Source organism: Elephantulus edwardii, unplaced genomic scaffold, assembly GCF_000299155.1.
Source record: "Elephantulus edwardii isolate Elephantulus edwardi_28Jun2011 unplaced genomic scaffold, EleEdw1.0 scaffold00176, whole genome shotgun sequence".
Lineage (NCBI taxonomy): Eukaryota > Metazoa > Chordata > Mammalia > Macroscelidea > Macroscelididae > Elephantulus > Elephantulus edwardii.
In genome coordinates, this window is record NW_006399926.1 from 3,070,311 (window position 1) to 3,088,797 (window position 18,487).

The following is an 18,487-nucleotide window of genomic DNA, read 5'->3' on the forward strand; positions in this document are numbered from 1 at the left end:
CGACGAGCCCAGGCGGCCGGGTCTGCTCGGAGCTCCGCGCCGGGCCGAGCATCCACCAGGCTCCGCCCAGCCCCCTCCGAAGACCTGGTGCCAGGCTCAACCCCCGCCTAAGCTCCGCCCCATGAGGGCTCAATCCCCGCCCCGGCCGCGAGCTTGCTGAACTGAGTCTCCGCCCACAAGGCCAGCTCAGCTGGTGCTGTGCCTCACAGCCTCTTAGACTTCTGCAGCTGCGCTGGGCGAGAGTCGCGATTAGCAGCTGACGCCCGGTCCGACCGGCTTGGGCGTCACGCCCTAAACCTACCCGAGTCCCAGCCCTTTCCTAGCAGCTTTGCTTAGCCCCCTTCCTCGCCTCCGCCGCCTGGCCCTCCTAACTGCCACTTAAGACAGCAAACATCTAGTTCACCCCAGTGGAGACCTCCCGCGAACCGCCGCCACCAAGAGTGTACAAAGCATTTTATTAAACATCAAGAAGCAGTCTGAGAAAGTGGGTTACCCCATCACTCAGCATAGGTAGCGTCGTCGTCACTGTCGCTGAAGGCAGAGGAGGAGAGTTCCTCGCGAGGTGTGCAGGCTGGGCACTGCTGCCGCATGTCGACCCAGCATGATTGGCAGTACACAGTCTCGCAGCCCGCCGTCGGGCACACGTAGGACTCGGGCTTCTCGGGTGCTAAACACACCACGCATCGCCGGCGCAGCCAGAGGTGCAAGAGAGGGCAGCATCGGTGCAAAATGTCAACCAGGTGGTGGCGCTGTTTGGAGAGAAGGAGACCTTAGACCCTTTCGGAAAGCAAACTGAGAAGGCATTACTGTTGTTAGGTGCCATCGAGTTGATGAGTCATAGAGACTCTATGAACAACGGATCTGAACTTTGCTCTATCCTGTGTCATCCTCATTATCTCTGATATGCTCGAGTCCATTGTCACAGTCACTGTGTCACTCAATCTTATTGAGGGTCTTTCTTTCCTTACCTAACCCCTCTACCTTTCCCTACATGCTGTCTTTCCAAGGACTGGCCCCTCCTAACAACATGTTCAAATGTGAGGTGAAGTTTCACCTTCCTTGCCTCTAAGGAGGCATTGCTAGGGGGGCTGAAAGTGCTCTGCTTCAGAAATCTCAAGACCTGACTGTGCCATGTTGGAAGAAACTGAGGTGAGCAAAGAGTTACTCTGAATGAGGAAGGGTTCTAAGGAGGTTGATCCTAGAGAATGCTCCTCCCCCACTGTCACGTGGTGGAGAGTGGGAGGATGCAACCTCTACACTGTCAAAGCCAATATCAGCAACGGCTATCGTGCACACTTTCCCATAAATCAATCATCTTATTTGGTTCTCACCTTCAAACTGAGAAGTGTGTAAGGGCGATAAGGCTATCATTATTGTTATCCCTACTTTACAGACGAAAAAGGTGAATCTCTGAAAGATGATCTGATTTCCTCCAAAGCATGCAGCTAGTAAAGGATCAAATGATTGGATTCAGGTACCCCGAGTACAAATGAGTAACTATGCTCTCGCCCCTACCCTCTCTGTACACAATTGCCAGACATTTTTTTCTACTTATCAGGTCACTCTCTTACCCAGAAACTCCAGGGGCTGCACTGCCTTATTAGACAAAGGCAGGACTCGGTTTGTCCTTTAGAGCCTCCTGTGATCTAGTTCTTTCTACCATCTGTTGTTGTTAGGCACCATCGAGTCTAATCTCTACTCAATCTTAAGTAAATCAGCAAACTAGATTCTGACTAATGTCCCAGATCAGAACTGTGCTCTATAGTGCTATCATAGCTGTGGTCTTTCAGAAACCAATCACCAACCCTTTTTCTGAGGCACCTCTGATTCTCTGCCAGTGAGTGTCTTAAAATGTAAATTTTTGCACTACCCAGGGATTATTTTTTAAAATTTTTTATTTTTATTTTATTATTTGTGTGTACCGTCAAATCAGATCTGACTGGTACAGCAGGAGATTGTCCCTCCTTCCCCTGCAGAGCACCTGGAGGATTTGAACTGCACACCTCTGGGATTGTAGTGCAGCTTCTTGCCACTAGGCCACCAGAGCTCCCCTACCCAGAGATTCTTTATGCTCCAGTTTACCTATCCCTGAATGCCACCTTCTCTATGATGTTTTCTCCTTAGACTAACCTTGGCACTTGGCCCTTTGATCTAAGTCTTTGCACATTTCCCCCTCAGTTTCAAATGAATGTCTTTCACATTTTCTCCTCATTTGCTCATTTCAGTATAGAAAAAAAAAAAACCCCAAAAAGCCTTATCACTGGACCAATAGACAACATCATGATGAAGATTCAAGTTGTCAATCATTTCATTTTACTTGGATTCATAATCAATACCCATGGTAACAGCAGTCAAGAAACCAAAAGAAGGGAGCTCTGGTGGCCTAGTGGCAAGAAGCTGCAACTACAATCCCAGAGGTGCACGGTTCGAATCCACCAGATGCTCTGCCGGGGAAGGAGGGGCAATCTCCTCCTGTACCAGTCAGATCTGATTTGACGGTACACGCACACAAAAATAATAAAATAAAATTTAAAAAAAATCAAAAGACATGTTATAGTAGGAAAACAGATTTTCAAGGACCTCTCCAAAGTGCTAAAAGAGCAATGATGTCAGTTTAAAGTGCACTGGATCCAACTCATGATCTTTTCAATTGCTTCCTATGCATCCAAAAGTTGGATAATTAATAAGGTTGACAGACAATTGATGCCTTTGAATTGTAGAGTTGGAGAAGAGTACTGGATATCCCATGGACTGCCAAATGAGCAAAGAAATCTGTCTTGGACGAGTACAATCAAAGTGCTCCTAAAAGGCAAGGGTCGTGAAACTTTGTCTCACATACTTTGGGCATGTAGTCAGGAATGGTCACTCATTGTAAAAAGACATTATGTTGGGGAAAGTGGAGGGTCAGAGGAAGAGAGGAAGACTCTCAACAAGATGGATTGACACATCCAATTGGTATCTGAAAAGATGGGGTAATAGTAGGCATGGATAAATGGTGATTAATTTTTTTATTATTATTTTTTTTTGTGGGGGTACTGCCAAACCAGATCTGACTGATTGAGGAGGAGATTGTCCCTCCTTCTCCAGCAGAGCATCTCGTAGATTTGAACTGCACACCTCTGGGATTGCAGTGCAGCTTCTTGCCACTAGGCTACCAGAGCTCGCCAATGGTGATTAATGTTATAAAACACAATGTATAGAAGTGATCATTTGAAATGCAATGTAAATGAAGAAATGTGTGAAACACAATGCAATGTATAAAATGTTTGTATGCAAACCAATATAAAGTGGGAAAAAAAAGATGGATTGACAAATGACTTTGAAAATGGACTTGAGCATGTCAAAGACTGTGAGGATGTCCCAGGACAGGACAACATTTAGATCAGGCGTTCATAGGGTCACTATGCGTCCTGGTTGACTCACTGGCACCTAAAATAGCATTGAAATCCAGCTGATTTCAGGATCAAGTCACAGGATCACAACATGTTTGGTTTCCACTAGATATTCCTTCTATCTCTACTATGTACCCTGAGGGATCTTATAATTCAGGTACAGAAGCGAAAGGTGAGCAAAACACAATTTCACTCTTACAAGCTTTGTATTAATGGATTAAATAAGTATGGCAGCCATTCAGTGTTCTGTTTACACTATTGGGTCCTGTACTAGAACTGGATGAATTCCATCCAAACAATAACCATATAAAGCAGAAAATATCATCTCTCTCTGATGAGAAAACTGACACTTGAAAAAATGGACACCTACCCAGGTCACACAGTGACAACCAAGACATATATAGCATTTGCTTGCTACATGCCAACACCTGGGAGTGTTTTATGTGTCTGTACTAATTTATGCCCTGGTGGTCTAGTGGCAAGAAGCTGCACTTTAATCTTGTAGGCACGCAGTTCGAGGCCACCAGCTTCTTCAAAGGAGAAGGATGGGCAATCTCTTCCTGAGTGATTAACTGCCTCTGAAAACCCGCTGGAGGGTCAGCTACGTGTTGGCTCCAACTCTACAATACACAACAACAACAACGACAACTCCTTTATGCCTTGGAACAACCAGATGGAGTACTTAACTCCATTTTTCAGAAGGGAAGGACCAAGGCACGGAGGTTAAGTAGCATATCCAAAGTCACAGAGTTGTCATTGTAGTAAAAAGAGGAGCCAGGACTCAAACCCAGATTCTCTGGTGCCACAGCCCCACATGGAACCACCACATACACTGCTTTTAGTGAGAAGGCCTGACAGGTCTGTTCTTCCTACCATTTCCATATGCCATGGGCCCTTGACAAGGCTTTCTTGAGCTCAGCCGTCCTGTCTTCTCTCTCCTGTGAACCACAGGCCTCTCAGGGGCATCTGTGGCTTTGCCTTGAAACCCTCTCCCCCTGCTTCTTGTGAGCTCTTTACTGTCCTCTGACCAGACTGGAAGAAGCCTGATCCCCGGTGTCTGCCTGCTGCCCAGTCACCTGATGAGGCTCTCTGGGCTGGATTCAGGGGTACAGAGAGGAAGGGACCTAACCCTGGATGACAGCATATGAGTAGGGGCCTTGGCATCCATCACTGAACTCACTGAATTCACATAGGCCTGGGGCCTTTGGTAGCCATGGATGGACTGAAGAGAGATGTCCCCTCTCCTCCAGCTCTCAGGCCTGGACTTACCGGAGCCCTCTGCTGCTGTGCCCGCCTCACAATGGCCGCCCTCCTCAGTTTCGTGAAGGCTTCTCTCTTCCTCAGCAGCTCATTGTAGAAGAACAGGACACGCTTCTTCTCTCGCTGAGGGCAGGAGAGGTGGTCTGTGATAGCGATAGTGCAAAGGATAAAATACATCCCTATCCAAAGTACTGAAGAGCAGTGATGTCAGTCTGAAGACTAAGGTGTGTCTGATGCAGGCCATAATCTTTACAACCACTTGCTATGCATTAGAAAGCTGAACAATGACTAGAGATGATAGGAGAATTGATGCCTTTGAGCTGTGGTGCTGGAGAAGAGTATTGAATATGCCATGCACTGCTAGGAGAACAAACAGGTTCATCTTAGAGAGAGTGAGACCAGGTTGCTCCTTGGAGGCAAGGATTCTGAGGCTTCCTCTGACATACTTTGGACATGTTGCAAGGAGGGACCGGTCCTTGGAGAGAGACATCATGCTTGGGAGGGTGGAGGGAGAGTGCAGGAGAGGAAGACTCTCGATGAGATGGATTGATTCAGTGACTGAGGTAATGGGGGTAGGTGTATCAGAGAAAATAAAATTGGCACAGTATAGTGAAGAGTTTAAGGCTGTTGTACATAGGGTCACTATGAGTCACAGGCAACTCGGCGGCACATAACAACAACAACAACATCATCCAAGAGGACAGGGTTGATATGGAATTAGGGGTGTGTGTGTGTGTGGGGGAGGTCTGAGGAGCACACCTTAGGGAAGTAGAAAGCTGCAATGACCCTCCGGAGTCGGTAGCCAAAAGCCTGGAGCAGGCAGAGGCACACCAGCAGGCCACTTGGTAGTGCAGCGCTGAGGTAGGCCTTGGCATCCATGCTCTCTGGCTGGGGCAGACAGGCTGCAGAGTGGGCGCAGAGAAGGGGGGACAAAGCTATATGGGGTCTGGCCAGGGTCAGCCAAAGGATGGGGTTGCCCAGGGCTGGCCTTCTTGACTGTGTAGGTTTGACCTCTGATCCCCTGGTTCTCCTGCCTGGACAGTGTCAGATAACCTAGCAGAAAAGGGAAGCACAGCTTACTTGTGCTTATGTACTCATTTAGTGTAAACAATTTCTCTCTTTTTTTTCCCACATCAAAGATTCCGCTTCGAGGTATGGCTGGCAACTTTCTCTGTCCCAAATGCACAGCACCTTCCTATAGACTCAAAGCCTCTTCTCAAATTCACAATCTCTGACAAGGACGAGAGTTCTCAGGAAACAAGGTATGCACAGATTCATACTCACTGATCGTCAGTGAACAGGTTCACATGAGATCAGACCCACGTGAAGCTGTTCATTGCAGATTAGCATGTGAGCACCAGCACATCAGTGCTTCCCTCGCTTAGTGGGCAGTGAACCCCCATGCCTGTCGCTAACCTGCCAACACTGCCAATATGGAAGGCGGCCACAGAGCAGGCACACAAGCCCATGCACTCCGTGAGGCACGGATCTAGAAGGTAAGTATCATGGCAGAAAGTCCTGTTAGACAGCAATGCCCCGCAAGACTGGAATCCCCACTCTCTGACCTCAGGACTCTAGTCCACAGACTCTTCTGACCCAAGCTCGTCATCCTCTGCTTCTCAGCCTGCCCGCCCCCTGGTTTACTCACCTAATGCCCAGTGATGTCCAGCTCTCCACACTCAAACCCAGTCTCCCAACTCTTTACTTTGGAATCCTCTGCCGGCCCTTGGCCCCAGCCCTCGGTTCTCTGATCCCGATTTTCAGCATCACCTACGCATGTTATTTGATTCCACCACCGTCTCTGAGGAGGTGTTCAGGGCCCCAATGGTTTTTCGAAGAAGCCGGGCGAGCATGGAATCTCCTTCCACCTTCACCTCCAGTTTATGACTGCCTGAAGTCAAGAATGGGACCATAGGAGGAGGATCAGGAAGAACTTGGGGCTACGTGGAACAGGAGGGAGGCTGGATGCAGGGGAGAGGTCCAGGTGGAATCCCTATTACTTCTCTGAATCAACTCCTCTTTGTAGAGTGGGGACAGAGGTCCCAGTGACAGATCCCAGGTTGAGATTTGGCCCCGGGAAGGGCTGAGTCAGAGAAAGGGAGCCGAAGAAACAGAAAAAGGAGACAAAATGAGAATTTTGGTGAGGCAGCTGGGCAGGGTTGGAGCTTAGAGTGGTGTCTCATGGGACTGAGCTGCACACAGGGTCTGGAGCCCAGAGAGGGGGTGACTCACTGCGGAAGGAGTACTGTAGGAAGGAGTGGTGGCGGATGGTGTTGAAGATGGAGAAGAAAGCCCAGTCTAGCCCACACAGCAGCAGCAGCAGCAGCAAAACCGGCACCGACTCGAGCAGCTCCCTTACCTACCAGAGGAGCAGGCGCGGGGTCAGGGTAGTGCTGCCTGCTTGCGGCCTTGCCCGCCGCCCTGCGGTGCGTGCCCCACACCCTCCTCACCAAGTTCTTCATTTCTGAGGCCTGGATCATGGGCTTGCAGGGAAAGATGACGGTTTTTTCCTCAGCTTTGCGGAGAGGCAGCAGGCTCCGTTTGCCCTGGAGAAAGATGTCCACACAGTGAGGACCCTCCCAACCCCCAGCTCTGCCCCCTTTTCCCTTCTGGATGGTGAAGCCCACGCAGGCCACGTGCAGGGCGCCCTGGGGCAGGGCGGTGCTCACTCACTAGCTTCTTCCTGCGCTCATCAATCTGATGGAAGTAGGTGCTGATGTAGATGTTGTCAAAGCGAATGTCTTGGTTATACTTGTCCATGTAGGAGAAGGACCTGTGGATGAACAGACAGGGATGTCTCTAATTCTTACTACAAGTTCTCTTCCATCCACACCGACCCTGGGCTTCCTTGAGGTACAGCTAGTCTTTTGTTTAGCTGGCCAGATTTTTTAACTGAATGCCATTCAAGTCCCAAGCACTGTGCTCAGGGATGATGAGAGGAACACCCCCTCCATCAGAATGCAGTCGGTGGAAGTAATACAGCTACACGACTGGGGAGACAGGCCGGGGTAAGGAGAAGAGCTCAGAGGAGGGCAGGGCTAGCCTGTGTGTGTAAGTGTAGGGTTGTGTGGGTGAGGGAGGGGAAGGCTTCATCAGCATGGACCCTGCAGAGTGAATATAAAGCAGAGGAAACAGCAGGAGCAAAGGCACAGCCAGTGACAACCTCTCAAGGTTGCAAGAATCACCTAACCCACTGCGATTCCTATATTCACCTCTGAGAGTGTCTGCCTCTCAGCTGAGCCTGCAAAACACCTCCTGGAGGTCACCTCAAGCAAAACTCATTCCCATCCCTATGTCCTTTCTCCTCTGACAGACTCCTGCTCCTCCCAGGCTCCCCTCGGAGCCCCACAGCGTCTTACGGTGTGTGTGTGTGTGTGTGTGTGTGTGTGTGTGTGTGTGTGTGTGTGTGTGTGTGTTTGGGTGTGCGTTGTGTGCCTAGCTGTCCTCCAAGTATCTCCAAAGCCCTAACATAATGCTTCAGTTATTTAAAGAAAAAAATGCTCATTGTTGGACATGTGTTCAGAACTGTAAAAGGACATGGACTAAGCTGCTATGTAGGCTGTTTAACTTCCAATGCTATTAGATTTGGGGATCCAGGGAAAATCCGCGACCTTGCCTTTAAGATAGAAATGTAAAGATAGACTGTGAGCGCCCCCTGGTGGAGTGACCTACAGCAGTAGCTCCTGGGCCTCCTGAGTCCTGACTCCACCCACTGGCCAGCTCGACCTCTTCAGTGAGTGGCCTGGAGGGTGAAAACCTGGAAGTGCCTTTTGACTCTGTCTCCTTTTCTGCCCTCCCCAGGCTGGCTCTGACACGTGCCACACCTTCCTCCTTCTTCCTTCCATTTCAGGTTACCTTCTCGCCACGCCCCACCACAACCAGGCACCTGACCCCCTGACCCAGTCATGCTGCCACCACCCAAGCTCAGGCTCTCCTGAAGGACTTTCTAGATTGTTCTGGCCATGACCACCCTCAGCCCAGCCCTCCACTCCTCGTTCTCTACACTCCACAGAGGCAAGACCTTTGCCCAAAAGAATTTCCTTTCCCACCCCCTTTAGCCTCACCACCCCATCTGCAACCATGGGAGCTGAGCCAGACCCTCCAGTAGCTCTAGGAAGAAATCCTGGTGGCACCGTAGTTAAAGCACTCAGCGGCTAAGCCAAGGATTGGTGGTCTGGGAGAAAGAGCAGTCGGTTTCCATAATGTTTTGAAAACCTTATGGGACAGGCTCACTGAGCTGAAATTGATGCAGCAGATGTGAGTGTGGATTTTGGTTTTTTCAGGAGCCCTGGCTCTGGAAGCCCCTTCTCAGCTCTCACACTGTCTCCACAGCCAATCCATAGAACAGCCCTTGAAACCTTGTTTTGTAGGTTCTCTGTTGCCTTCAGTACCTTGGGTGGCAAAACCAGGCAAGCATTTGACTACTAACCAGAAGACTGGGAGGTTCCAACCTACCCAGAGGTGTCTTGTGAGGTGTGCTGATCCGCTTCTGGGAGTTAGGGTTCTACTCTGCTCCCCCTCCCGCCCATGTAAGTCAAAATTAACTTGACAGCAGTTGGGTTTTGATTCCTGTGTTTGCTCTTGTCTCTCCAACTAGACCACGAGCTTCCTGAGGGCAGGGCTTTGGCTCCTTTGTCTTTGTCCCCTCCCAGGGTTCCAGGTGCACACACAGCCCTGTGGTCACTCCAGGCCCCACAAACAGAAGCCAACAGAGCACCAACCCCTATGACTGCCCTCACCCGGCCGCTGCCCAGATTGGGCATTTGGGGTGGAGATGGCAACTAGAGGGTCCAGAGGTCAGCAGGGGTGCAGGAGCAAGGCCATGGGCAGCCCAGCTGGACGCCAGGCTGGGTGGGGTTGAGGACTTTGGTCCAAAAGGAGGGAAAGTCGCTGCCAACGCAGCAGGCGGGAGAAAATGAAAGCAAAATTGGACGATAAAAATGGCACAAAGTCAGAGCCAAGGGGAATATGAAGGGCAAGAAAAAAAATCCAAAGTCAAAGCTAAATGTAAAAAAGAAGTCAGCGTTGGGATAAAAAAGTCAGCGATGGGATAAAAGCTAGACTGAGGTAGACACATGAAGACAGGCCGCCCTTTCAAGGTGCTGGAGACACGGGTAACATTTCTTCCTACAAAATGTTCATGTTTCCTTTTTTCAATTTTGTGTAAACAGTGAACCCCACTTTATAAAAAATGCAAAGTTGAGAGCAAACATTTGGATTCAGAGTAGGGAAGAGGTTTTGCAATTCCATTCTGGAAGCTTCTCTCAGGGCAGGGTTCCTGTCTGGCTCAGCATGGAGAGGGCTTAGATCTTAGATCAGGGGAGGGGCTGCTGGGTGGAGGCTCCTGACTCACCCTCGTAAGACCAACAGGAAGGTGCAGGAGAGCAGCACCTGCAGCAGCCCCAAGGTCCACTCGAGCCTGGCCTCCTGGGTGCGCACATAATTCCTCGCCTCGGTACTCACGTGCTCCCAGCTGGTGTTGAGGCCCAGCACTGTAGCCTGTTTCTTTTCCTGGGGGATGCACAGGGCCAACTCATGCCGCAATGCCTGGCCAGACCTGGTCTCTGCATGACGTCCCAGTCCTGTCCCTTGATCTTCCAAATCTTCCGGAACTGTTGCTTCCTTCCTCTTGCCACCCTCCTTGACTTGCTCCCCCATCAGCTGAGCTCATCTCAGTCCCGGCTATCCATTTAGTGCCAAAGCCAAATTCATGAAGACTCAATACCATCCTTTCTTTCCCATCCAACGGCATCACTTGGCTCAATGCTATCCCCACCCTGTTCCTCTTCTCACACTTAGTCACCTGTTTCACCGGCCTGTATTCACGCCCTACCAGCACCCCCACATGTGCCCCCAACTCCTTACCTTTAGGTTAATACTGGCTGAAAATTCCCCAGCCAGACTATTAATAGACTGGTTGAGTGAGTCGTAGGTCTGCCCAAAGTTGCCTTCCACTGGGATGCGATTCTGACACCAGATCTCCATCACTGGTGGCAGTGTGAAGCCAAGTCAGGGGCCTCTCCCATCTGACACCCCCCCGCCCCCCAGGCCTGGGCCCAGCTGGCCTGCTTCCCTTCCCATGATCCTCCCCAATTCTGTTTCTGTCTCTCTGCTCATGACTTTTCACCACACCAACTATTTCTCATCTCCACTGGCTGGGATTCTTCCTTTCAGGAGCAAGACCTAATTTCCCTGCAATTTTCTCAGCTGCCCATCACCATAACAAATACTAATGATGATAGCCAGCATTTGTACAGCGACTCTTCTGTGTGCCAGCTGTTACCTGCTTCACGTGCATTATCCTCTTAAATCCTCAAACCCCCTAATGGGATAATGACTGCTATTTTACCCATCTTTCAGACAGAGAGGCATAGCTCAGAGCTTTTCTGTGTAACTTACCTTGGGTTGTGCCAGTCAGTGGAGGTGCTAGGCTCTGAGAGTGAGGGCCCCTTCAGAGCATCTAGGCTCTCTGCTTGATTGCTTTCCTACCACATATCTGCGCTCTTTCTCTAAGGATCCTAGTCCCCCAGCCCCGGCGCCCCCTACCCTTGGCAATGGCACAGAGGAACTTGAACTTCATGGGCAGGCAGAGCAGGTGGTTGAGCAGTGGGACCCACACGCGTTGCATGCACTGTTCATGCTTTAGGTTAAACCACTGATGGCAGCGGAGCATGGCCTTGTTCACCACATCTGAAGGAAGAGCCAAGAGGTGTCCGAGATCTCCACACCTTGGCCTGGAACCCTCACCTCCTGCACTGCCCAACCCACCCAAGGACATCCTCTCACAGGAGCAACGCAGCTTGGTCTTCAGCTCGAACATCTTCTGTGTGGAGTAGAAATCTCTGAAGGACGGGACCCGGCGGGCCTCTACGTCTTGAGCTGTTTCCTTTGAGTCTGGAGCATCCTCTGGATTGAAACCTGCCTCACTTTTCACCTGGGCATCAAGGTCCTTGAAGGAGTTGGAGATGTTGAGAGCCTCGGCTTTCAAGGAATCTCTGCTGCCCTGAGGTTGGTGAGGAAGAGACTGAAGAGCTGCGGAGTGCCATTCTCATGGTCTGCCCTCCTCACTCAGCTAAGCTCTGAGTGCCTACCCCAGGCCTGCAGGGAGTCTAGGCCCCAAGACGTAGCCACTCACCTCGAATTCACCTCTGTTCACAGTCCTACGGAGCCATCTCCATTCCCAAGTTGACTCATCTAATGCCCATGCCTCTCTCCACCTGCCAACTTCAGAGACGCTCAGCTCCTCCCAGGCTTCCAGAGCTTTGTGGGTCACTGATTGTCCAGATCCTTAGATTTCATCCCCCTCACTAATCTCTCTGACCACCATGTCATCTCAATGCCTTTGGTGCCTAACCCTCTCCGCCTGATCTTCCCAACTCTCCCAATCTCTAGTCTTCCAAGACTCAGTTCCTTAATCCTCTGGCCTTCAAATTCCCTTGGAACTCCTCAAGGCCAAGGGCCTCAGTTTTCTGGAATCCTAGTTCAACTACTCAGACACAGTAGGACCCATCTAGGTGTTTGGAAATGTATGTGAGGAATTCCAGGTTGTCTCAATGAATGGGAGATTCTCCTGGCATTTAGTGTCCAGGGACAGGACAATTTCTGGAATATTAGAGGGGCCAGTCCTGCAAAAATGCCCTATTGGGAAGTAGGGTCCTAACTCCCCATATTTAGTCATCCTGGCCCTTGGGAAGAAGCCTCATGCCCAATTGGGGTCCTGACCAGCAGGTCCTTGAACACTGTCCGCAGAGGGGCCGTGGAGGTGTGCCAGGCCGCCCGAGTGTTGTTGATCTGCAGCTCCACAGTACAGCCCAGAGATGCTATCACCTCGTTGAGGTTGTAACGCAGGTTGGCCGCTGGCCCTGGGGGAAGAGGCCTGGTGAGAGCTCTCCTCCCAGAAGATGCTCTGCAGCCTGCCTCTAGCCTACACTCTGCAGCAGCTACCTTCCCCATGTCTACATCCATCTCATTGCCCTTCAGCTGGAATCAACTCATAGCTGACCCTTTAGCCCATTCCTGATACTGCAAATTAATAGTAGGAGACTGCTCATCTTTGTCTCATGGAGCCATTGATGGATTTGAACCACCAAACAGGCCTTTGGGTTAGCAGCACAACTCCTTACAGATAATACCATCAGAACTTCCCTCTAAAACCGCACGGTGGTGGAGCTGGAAAACCTCGTTCAAATGCACCTTTTCTCACATGTGCAAATGAAGGATGCTCAGAAACAAGGAGGAACCTCGACACATAGCAGTTGGAGCAGCCAGGATTAGAACCTGCATCCCTCTCTTCCCACCTTTCTCTTTCACCAGGTCTGACTTCCATTGAATGGGTCACTTGTTAACTAGCATCCAGGAACATACACTCACCTTCATAGATGGCGGCCAAGGCATAGCCCAACAAAAAGAGCCTGCCCTCTTTACCCAACATCTTAGGTATCATCAGGGCGCTGGCACAGCGGATGTGAGGGGAGGTCCCCCAGCCCATGGCACTCAAGCCTGTCAGGAAAGCCCAAGGGGAGGGGCAGGGTGAGGATGCTGCCTTGCCCACCAGACCCAGCAGAGCACCCACCTGACACAATTCCTTCTGGAACCCTCACCCTCCTGCCCTTGTCTCCATTTACATAGACCTGATAAGAGGTCTGACAGTCCTTCTAGTCCCATTATTCATTCATTCGTCATCGATTTCATTCAATAGCTGATGTACATCATTCAGCTGTGTGCAGGGGGCAGAGAAATGGCTAGAGCTTGAAAAGTCACGATTGGTGCTTGTCTTTGGTGTGAATACAAGCGTGCGTATGCGTGTCAGGTAAGTGAGCCAACACTTTAGGATCCAGGCTGGTTTCAGATTTACGTTAGCTTCTGAGTGCACGGGGAGAGCAAGAGGAAGATTCTGGAAACAAGTATTGGTGCTCAGAGCAGTCACCAAGGAGGCCAGACCCACCTCCAGATCCCATCTGCTCTGACACTTCCAGTACTACAGTCTGTGCCCAGTTTCACGTGTCTCCCTGTGGTCGCTGCAAGGAGACAGGGAGCTCCTAGAAGCTCATAATCCAGGGAGAGAGACAGATGAGTAAACAAATGACTACAGCTCAATGTGCTAAGTGCACAAGGGAGGTGCTTATAAAGAGCCAAGGAGGGAGTGGGCATCTCCGCAGGGAGGGGTGGGGCTGGGAAGGCTGGACAAAGGAGATGATGTGTCAGCTGGGTCTGGAAGATGAGTAAATGTGCGGAGGATCAGAAGGCAGTCCAGGCTGGGAGAACAGCATAAGCTGGTCAGGGGACCTGGCTGAGTCCTCTGGCGATGCAGTGTTTGCTCAGCAATGGCCAAAGCAAATCCAAACTTCTGTCCATTGTCCTCAAAGAATCCTCCTCCTCCTCTTTCACAATAGCTTCCTAACTAGTCTCTCTACGTCCTCTATTGATATCTTTTACTTTGATTTTTTTTTTCACTTAACAGCCAGAGTAAGTTTGTCAACACATAAATCACATGTGCCCCTTTTCTCCTTAACACCATCCAGTGGCTTCCTACCACACTTGGACTAACCTCCCTTGTTATTCTGGTCTGTAGACCCGCAGGATCTGGCCCCTGCCTACCTGCTGAAGTGATCTCATCCCGCTCGGCCCTTCACCTACCACGTCCACCCACACCGGCCTTCTCCCTATTCCTTGCACATGCCAAGCTGATTCTCCCTCTCAGGTCTTTGCCCTAGCTGGCCCCTTTGCCAGGAGCACTCCTCCCCCTATTCTTCACATGGCTGGTTCCACCTAGTCATACAGGTTTGTTACAAACTCTGTCTGGTGCCACCCAATGGTGGTTTTTTTTCAGCCTTCCTCCTTACTAACGTTAGCAACTTGGGTTTTGTTCAAGGGCAATGGTCTGGCCCTGCCCTGGCCCCGGGAGGTAAATCTGGATCTGCCTAACCCAATCGTGGTATAACAGGACACGGTGAGGGACAGGGCCTCATGGCCTTTTTTACCAAAAAACTCACACTGAGGACAATAGTTGATGCCTTGATGCCCTACATTCCTCAGAGGGCTCCAGGGAGGTATCCATCCCCTCTGGGCTTAAAAAAAGAGCAAAACTAATCTCCTACCTGCTCCTCCATGAGTGTAGGTAAAAAGAAGAGCAAAAAGCTGAAATTTTGGAAATGTAAAGGGAATTGTTAGAATATCCAGACAGGCCTAGGAGGAGAGTCCATGGGAGGATGGGTATTCCCTCTCATGTTTCGTTGAAGGGCTCTGAGGTGATCCTTCAGAGACGGTAGCTTTGAGAAGGAAGCCTTGCTCATTAATCCTAGGCTGGACACACCAACCCACCTCCTCCACCCGCAGAACTTCTCAGGGTCACTTGAGGGCTTTGGGGGGGGTTGTTAATGGGAAAGCAGTTGGAGCAGAGGTGTCAGTTTGAGTTTGGGGAGCTGAGGAACTCTGAAACTAGCCTTCAGTGGCAGGAGAGAGGACAGACACGTGGGGCCCGACTTTCTGGGTCTGGCAGGACAGATATGTACATGATTTCTCTGTGGCAAGTGGTCAATATGGAGGGCAGCAGGTCTGGCACCACCTTGGAAAGTTCCCTATCCAAGAAAGGATCCTGAAATAAGAGGCTGTGGGTGGCCTACAGGAGCTAAGGGGGCTTCATCTGAAGTTAAAGAGAACTGTTCTCAGAGAGAAACAGGCACTTTGAGGTGTACACAGAGCCTCCAAAGAGTCCATAAATGGGTCTCCTGAGACAAGGAGTGTGCGGGTGCCCGTCACACAGAGGGCTTCAGCAGTGGAGTCATAACAGAATTGGTGACTTAAGACTTTTGTCTCTTTTCCTCTAATTCTTCTAACTCCCTGTCTGACATCAGAAAAGCCAGAAGGGGAAGGAAGTAGAGGAGAAAATTAATGAAAGAGCAGGCTGTGCCCCCTTCTCTACTACAAGACCTCATGCTAGGATCAAGCCCAAGCTGGGGGCTGATGGGGAGAGAAAAGATGATGAGGGGGGAATGCATGTGAGATTGAACTTCTGATGGAGGCTGGATTGGATCTCTTAATCCCTAAGTAATAATCGCTGAAGCAGGACGACATTTTCAAAATTAAAATAGCCGGAAGTTAGTGGTCTAACTCAAAGGTCATCAATGGGAGAGCAGGTCTGAATAAAGTGGCCAGAGGAAAATAAAGCCGTTTCCTGTTGGTATCCCATAGACGTTAGTTCATTGACTAAACTGGCAACAATGCTGCTTCCACTCCCCCTGTCAGAGACAGGCTTGGGATAAAGCGTGTGCTGTGATTCTGTTATGAGGGCAAGTGTGTGAGAGGATTTTGAGGAATTTTTTTTTTACTCTGGAAAAATGTTTTATAATGCTGAAAATATATTCCACAAACCATTCACCAATTCCTACATGTATAATTCAGTGACAATAATTACATTTTTCATGTTGTGCAACTATTATGATTATTCTTTTCCAAATTATTCTACTACAATTAACATAAGCTCAATGCCTCTGAGAAAGAACTCTTCCTTTCTCCCTCTCTCCCATCCTTGGTAACTGATAATAATCCTTGGCTTCTAGAAATTTCCTTATTTTATGTGAGATCATATAGCATCTATTTGTGGGAAAGTTCCTTACTCTTAAAATGAGAAGTTATGGCGATGGTTGCACAACACTATGAACATAATTAATGTCATTGAATTGTATGTGTAAAAATATTGAAATGGCAAATGTTTTATTATATAGATAGAGATAGATAGATATAGATATATAGATAGAGATATAGATAGATAGATATAGATGTTGTTATTAAGTGCCATTGAGTCGAGTACGACTCACAGCAACCCTGTGAACTGTAACACGCCTGACCTCTGTCCTATCTTGCATTATATCATCCTCACCATCCCTGACACCCTTAAGCCCATTGCCACAGTCCCTGTATCAGTTCATCTCACTGAGGGTCTTCCTTCCCTTTGGAGACCCTCTACCTTTCCAAACATAATGTTCCTCTTCAAGGACCAGCCTCTCCTTAACAACATGCCCAAAGTATCTTAGACAAAGCTTCACCATCCTCGCCGCTGAGGAACACTGTAGTTGCACTTTCACCAAGAGATGAGCAAGGGCTGTTCTTTCTATTCCCTGGTCTGCTGACATTGCTGTGCAAAGATGTGATGGCTGGAGTTGCTGCAGTTATTTTGTGATGAAGAGGGGGATAACAAGCCAAAGAATAGTGGCCAACAGGGCTGAAGATGGCAGAAAGAAAAAGGTACAAGGAACCTGGGCTCTTGATGGAGTTACTGGGCTGCTGAATAATTCAAATCTTGAAACTTCTCTACCTTGAGACTTTGTTATGTGAAATAAATATTTCTTATTGATGAACCACTCGTCAGGGGGTTTTCTGTTCTTGCAGCCCCATAACCCCTGATACAAAGTCTCCATTCAGATGTCACCCTGACTATTCAAGCTAGGAAGCTCTGAGTCACTTTCTATCACATCTCCCTATTTATCCCCCCGCCCCCCATAGTCTCTGTCACCATCAAGGAGTCCTGATAGTATACTGCGTTCAGTATCGTATAGTATCAGGCTGCTAACCAAAGGTTAGAAGTTCAAATCCTGGGTAACTCCTCCTGAAAGACTTACAGCCTTGGAAACCCAGAGGAGGGCAGCTGTGAGTGGGAACCGACTTGACAGTAACACGTTCAGTTTTGGGGTTGCACCATCAGAAGTTCTCTTATTACTTGTTTACTTATTACCTAACTCTTTTCAATAGGATGTCAACTCCAAGTGAGCTGAGTGTCTGTCAGTCTTGTTCAAGGCTGAATCCTCAGTGGGTGCCCAGTCAATGCTGAATGAATGAATGAATTCTCAGGAGGAGCAGGAAGCAAGGCCAAAAAGCCAGGAGAGATGGGGATTATGATGTCCTGGGGTTTGGACTTTACCAGGAGGACAACAGGGAGGCTTTCAAACTGGAGAGTCACCTTGAGGGCAAAAGGACTGAGTCTTGAGCTTCAGACTAGAGGTTCCTTCCCTCTGGACCTCCACACAAGGCATGCTTGGGTACAGAGGAGGCAAGCTCAGACCCCTTCGGCATGGAGACCTGGGTGTGCTCTGCAGGTCTTTAAAGCGCGTCTGGTCTTTGTCCAGCACTCACCCACCAAGCTGTACAGCATCACCATCTTCTGATCTTCATAGATGTTCATGGGGTTCACCAAGAGCTGAAAGAGCCCTAGGGACATGGGAGCAAGCCAAAGACCTAGAGTGGGCTCCCATACCCTGCACAGTCTCTGCCTACCTCTGACCTTCCACTTCTACTCACCTATGGCAAGGAGCGCCCCAGTGCCTGCCCCCAGCAGGAAAGCGGTGACCGGAAACTCGCCAGCCTGACGCCACAGGAATCGACTCCAGGAGGGTGGCAGCCCCCAGCACAGGAGCCTCGCCACGGCTGAGGGGTCAAAGAGTTCAGCCCAACAGGACCAACAAGCCACTCCTCTGGCAGAGGATTAGGGGCTTTCTCGGGGTGGAGACTAGGGTGGGTCAGGGTGCTGGATGAGGGTAACAGGAACATGGAAGATTCTGGAGATGAAGGACTCTGAGGAAATTGGGCAGATGTGAGGAAGAGAATAGGAAAAGAGTGGGCTTGGGGACACTGAATGAGAAAGGGAGGTTGAGGGGAGCCCAAGGTGAGGGCAGAGTGGGGGATCCCTGGATGAGAGAGGTGAAGCTGAGAATAGCCAGGCTTTTTTTGTGACTCACTGGTGTGGGGTGGCTTCCTTCTTGACCCTTTGGCACCATTCAGATGAAGATGGACAGCCATTCTTTTGCTCTGGGAAATACTCTTACCCAGGACTCTCAGGGTGG

At 49.8% G+C, this 18,487-nt stretch overlaps 1 protein-coding gene across 1 annotated transcript; it reads right to left on the bottom strand.

Moving 5' to 3' along the window:
• Window positions 1-497: 497 nt before the first annotated feature.
• On the bottom strand, window positions 498-18,443 carry DCST1 (DC-STAMP domain containing 1). Its single transcript, XM_006895824.1, has 16 exons — window positions 18,383-18,443; window positions 17,946-18,071; window positions 17,781-17,855; window positions 13,023-13,151; window positions 12,375-12,514; window positions 11,439-11,655; window positions 11,199-11,342; window positions 10,518-10,639; window positions 10,006-10,163; window positions 7,326-7,425; window positions 7,103-7,198; window positions 6,885-7,011; window positions 6,427-6,543; window positions 5,412-5,554; window positions 4,662-4,775; window positions 498-749 (listed from the first exon to the last, which is right to left on the bottom strand). The coding sequence occupies exons 1-16, from the start codon at window positions 18,441-18,443 to the stop codon at window positions 498-500; spliced, it is 2,121 nt and encodes a 706-aa protein (XP_006895886.1).
• Window positions 18,444-18,487: the final 44 nt, after the last annotated feature.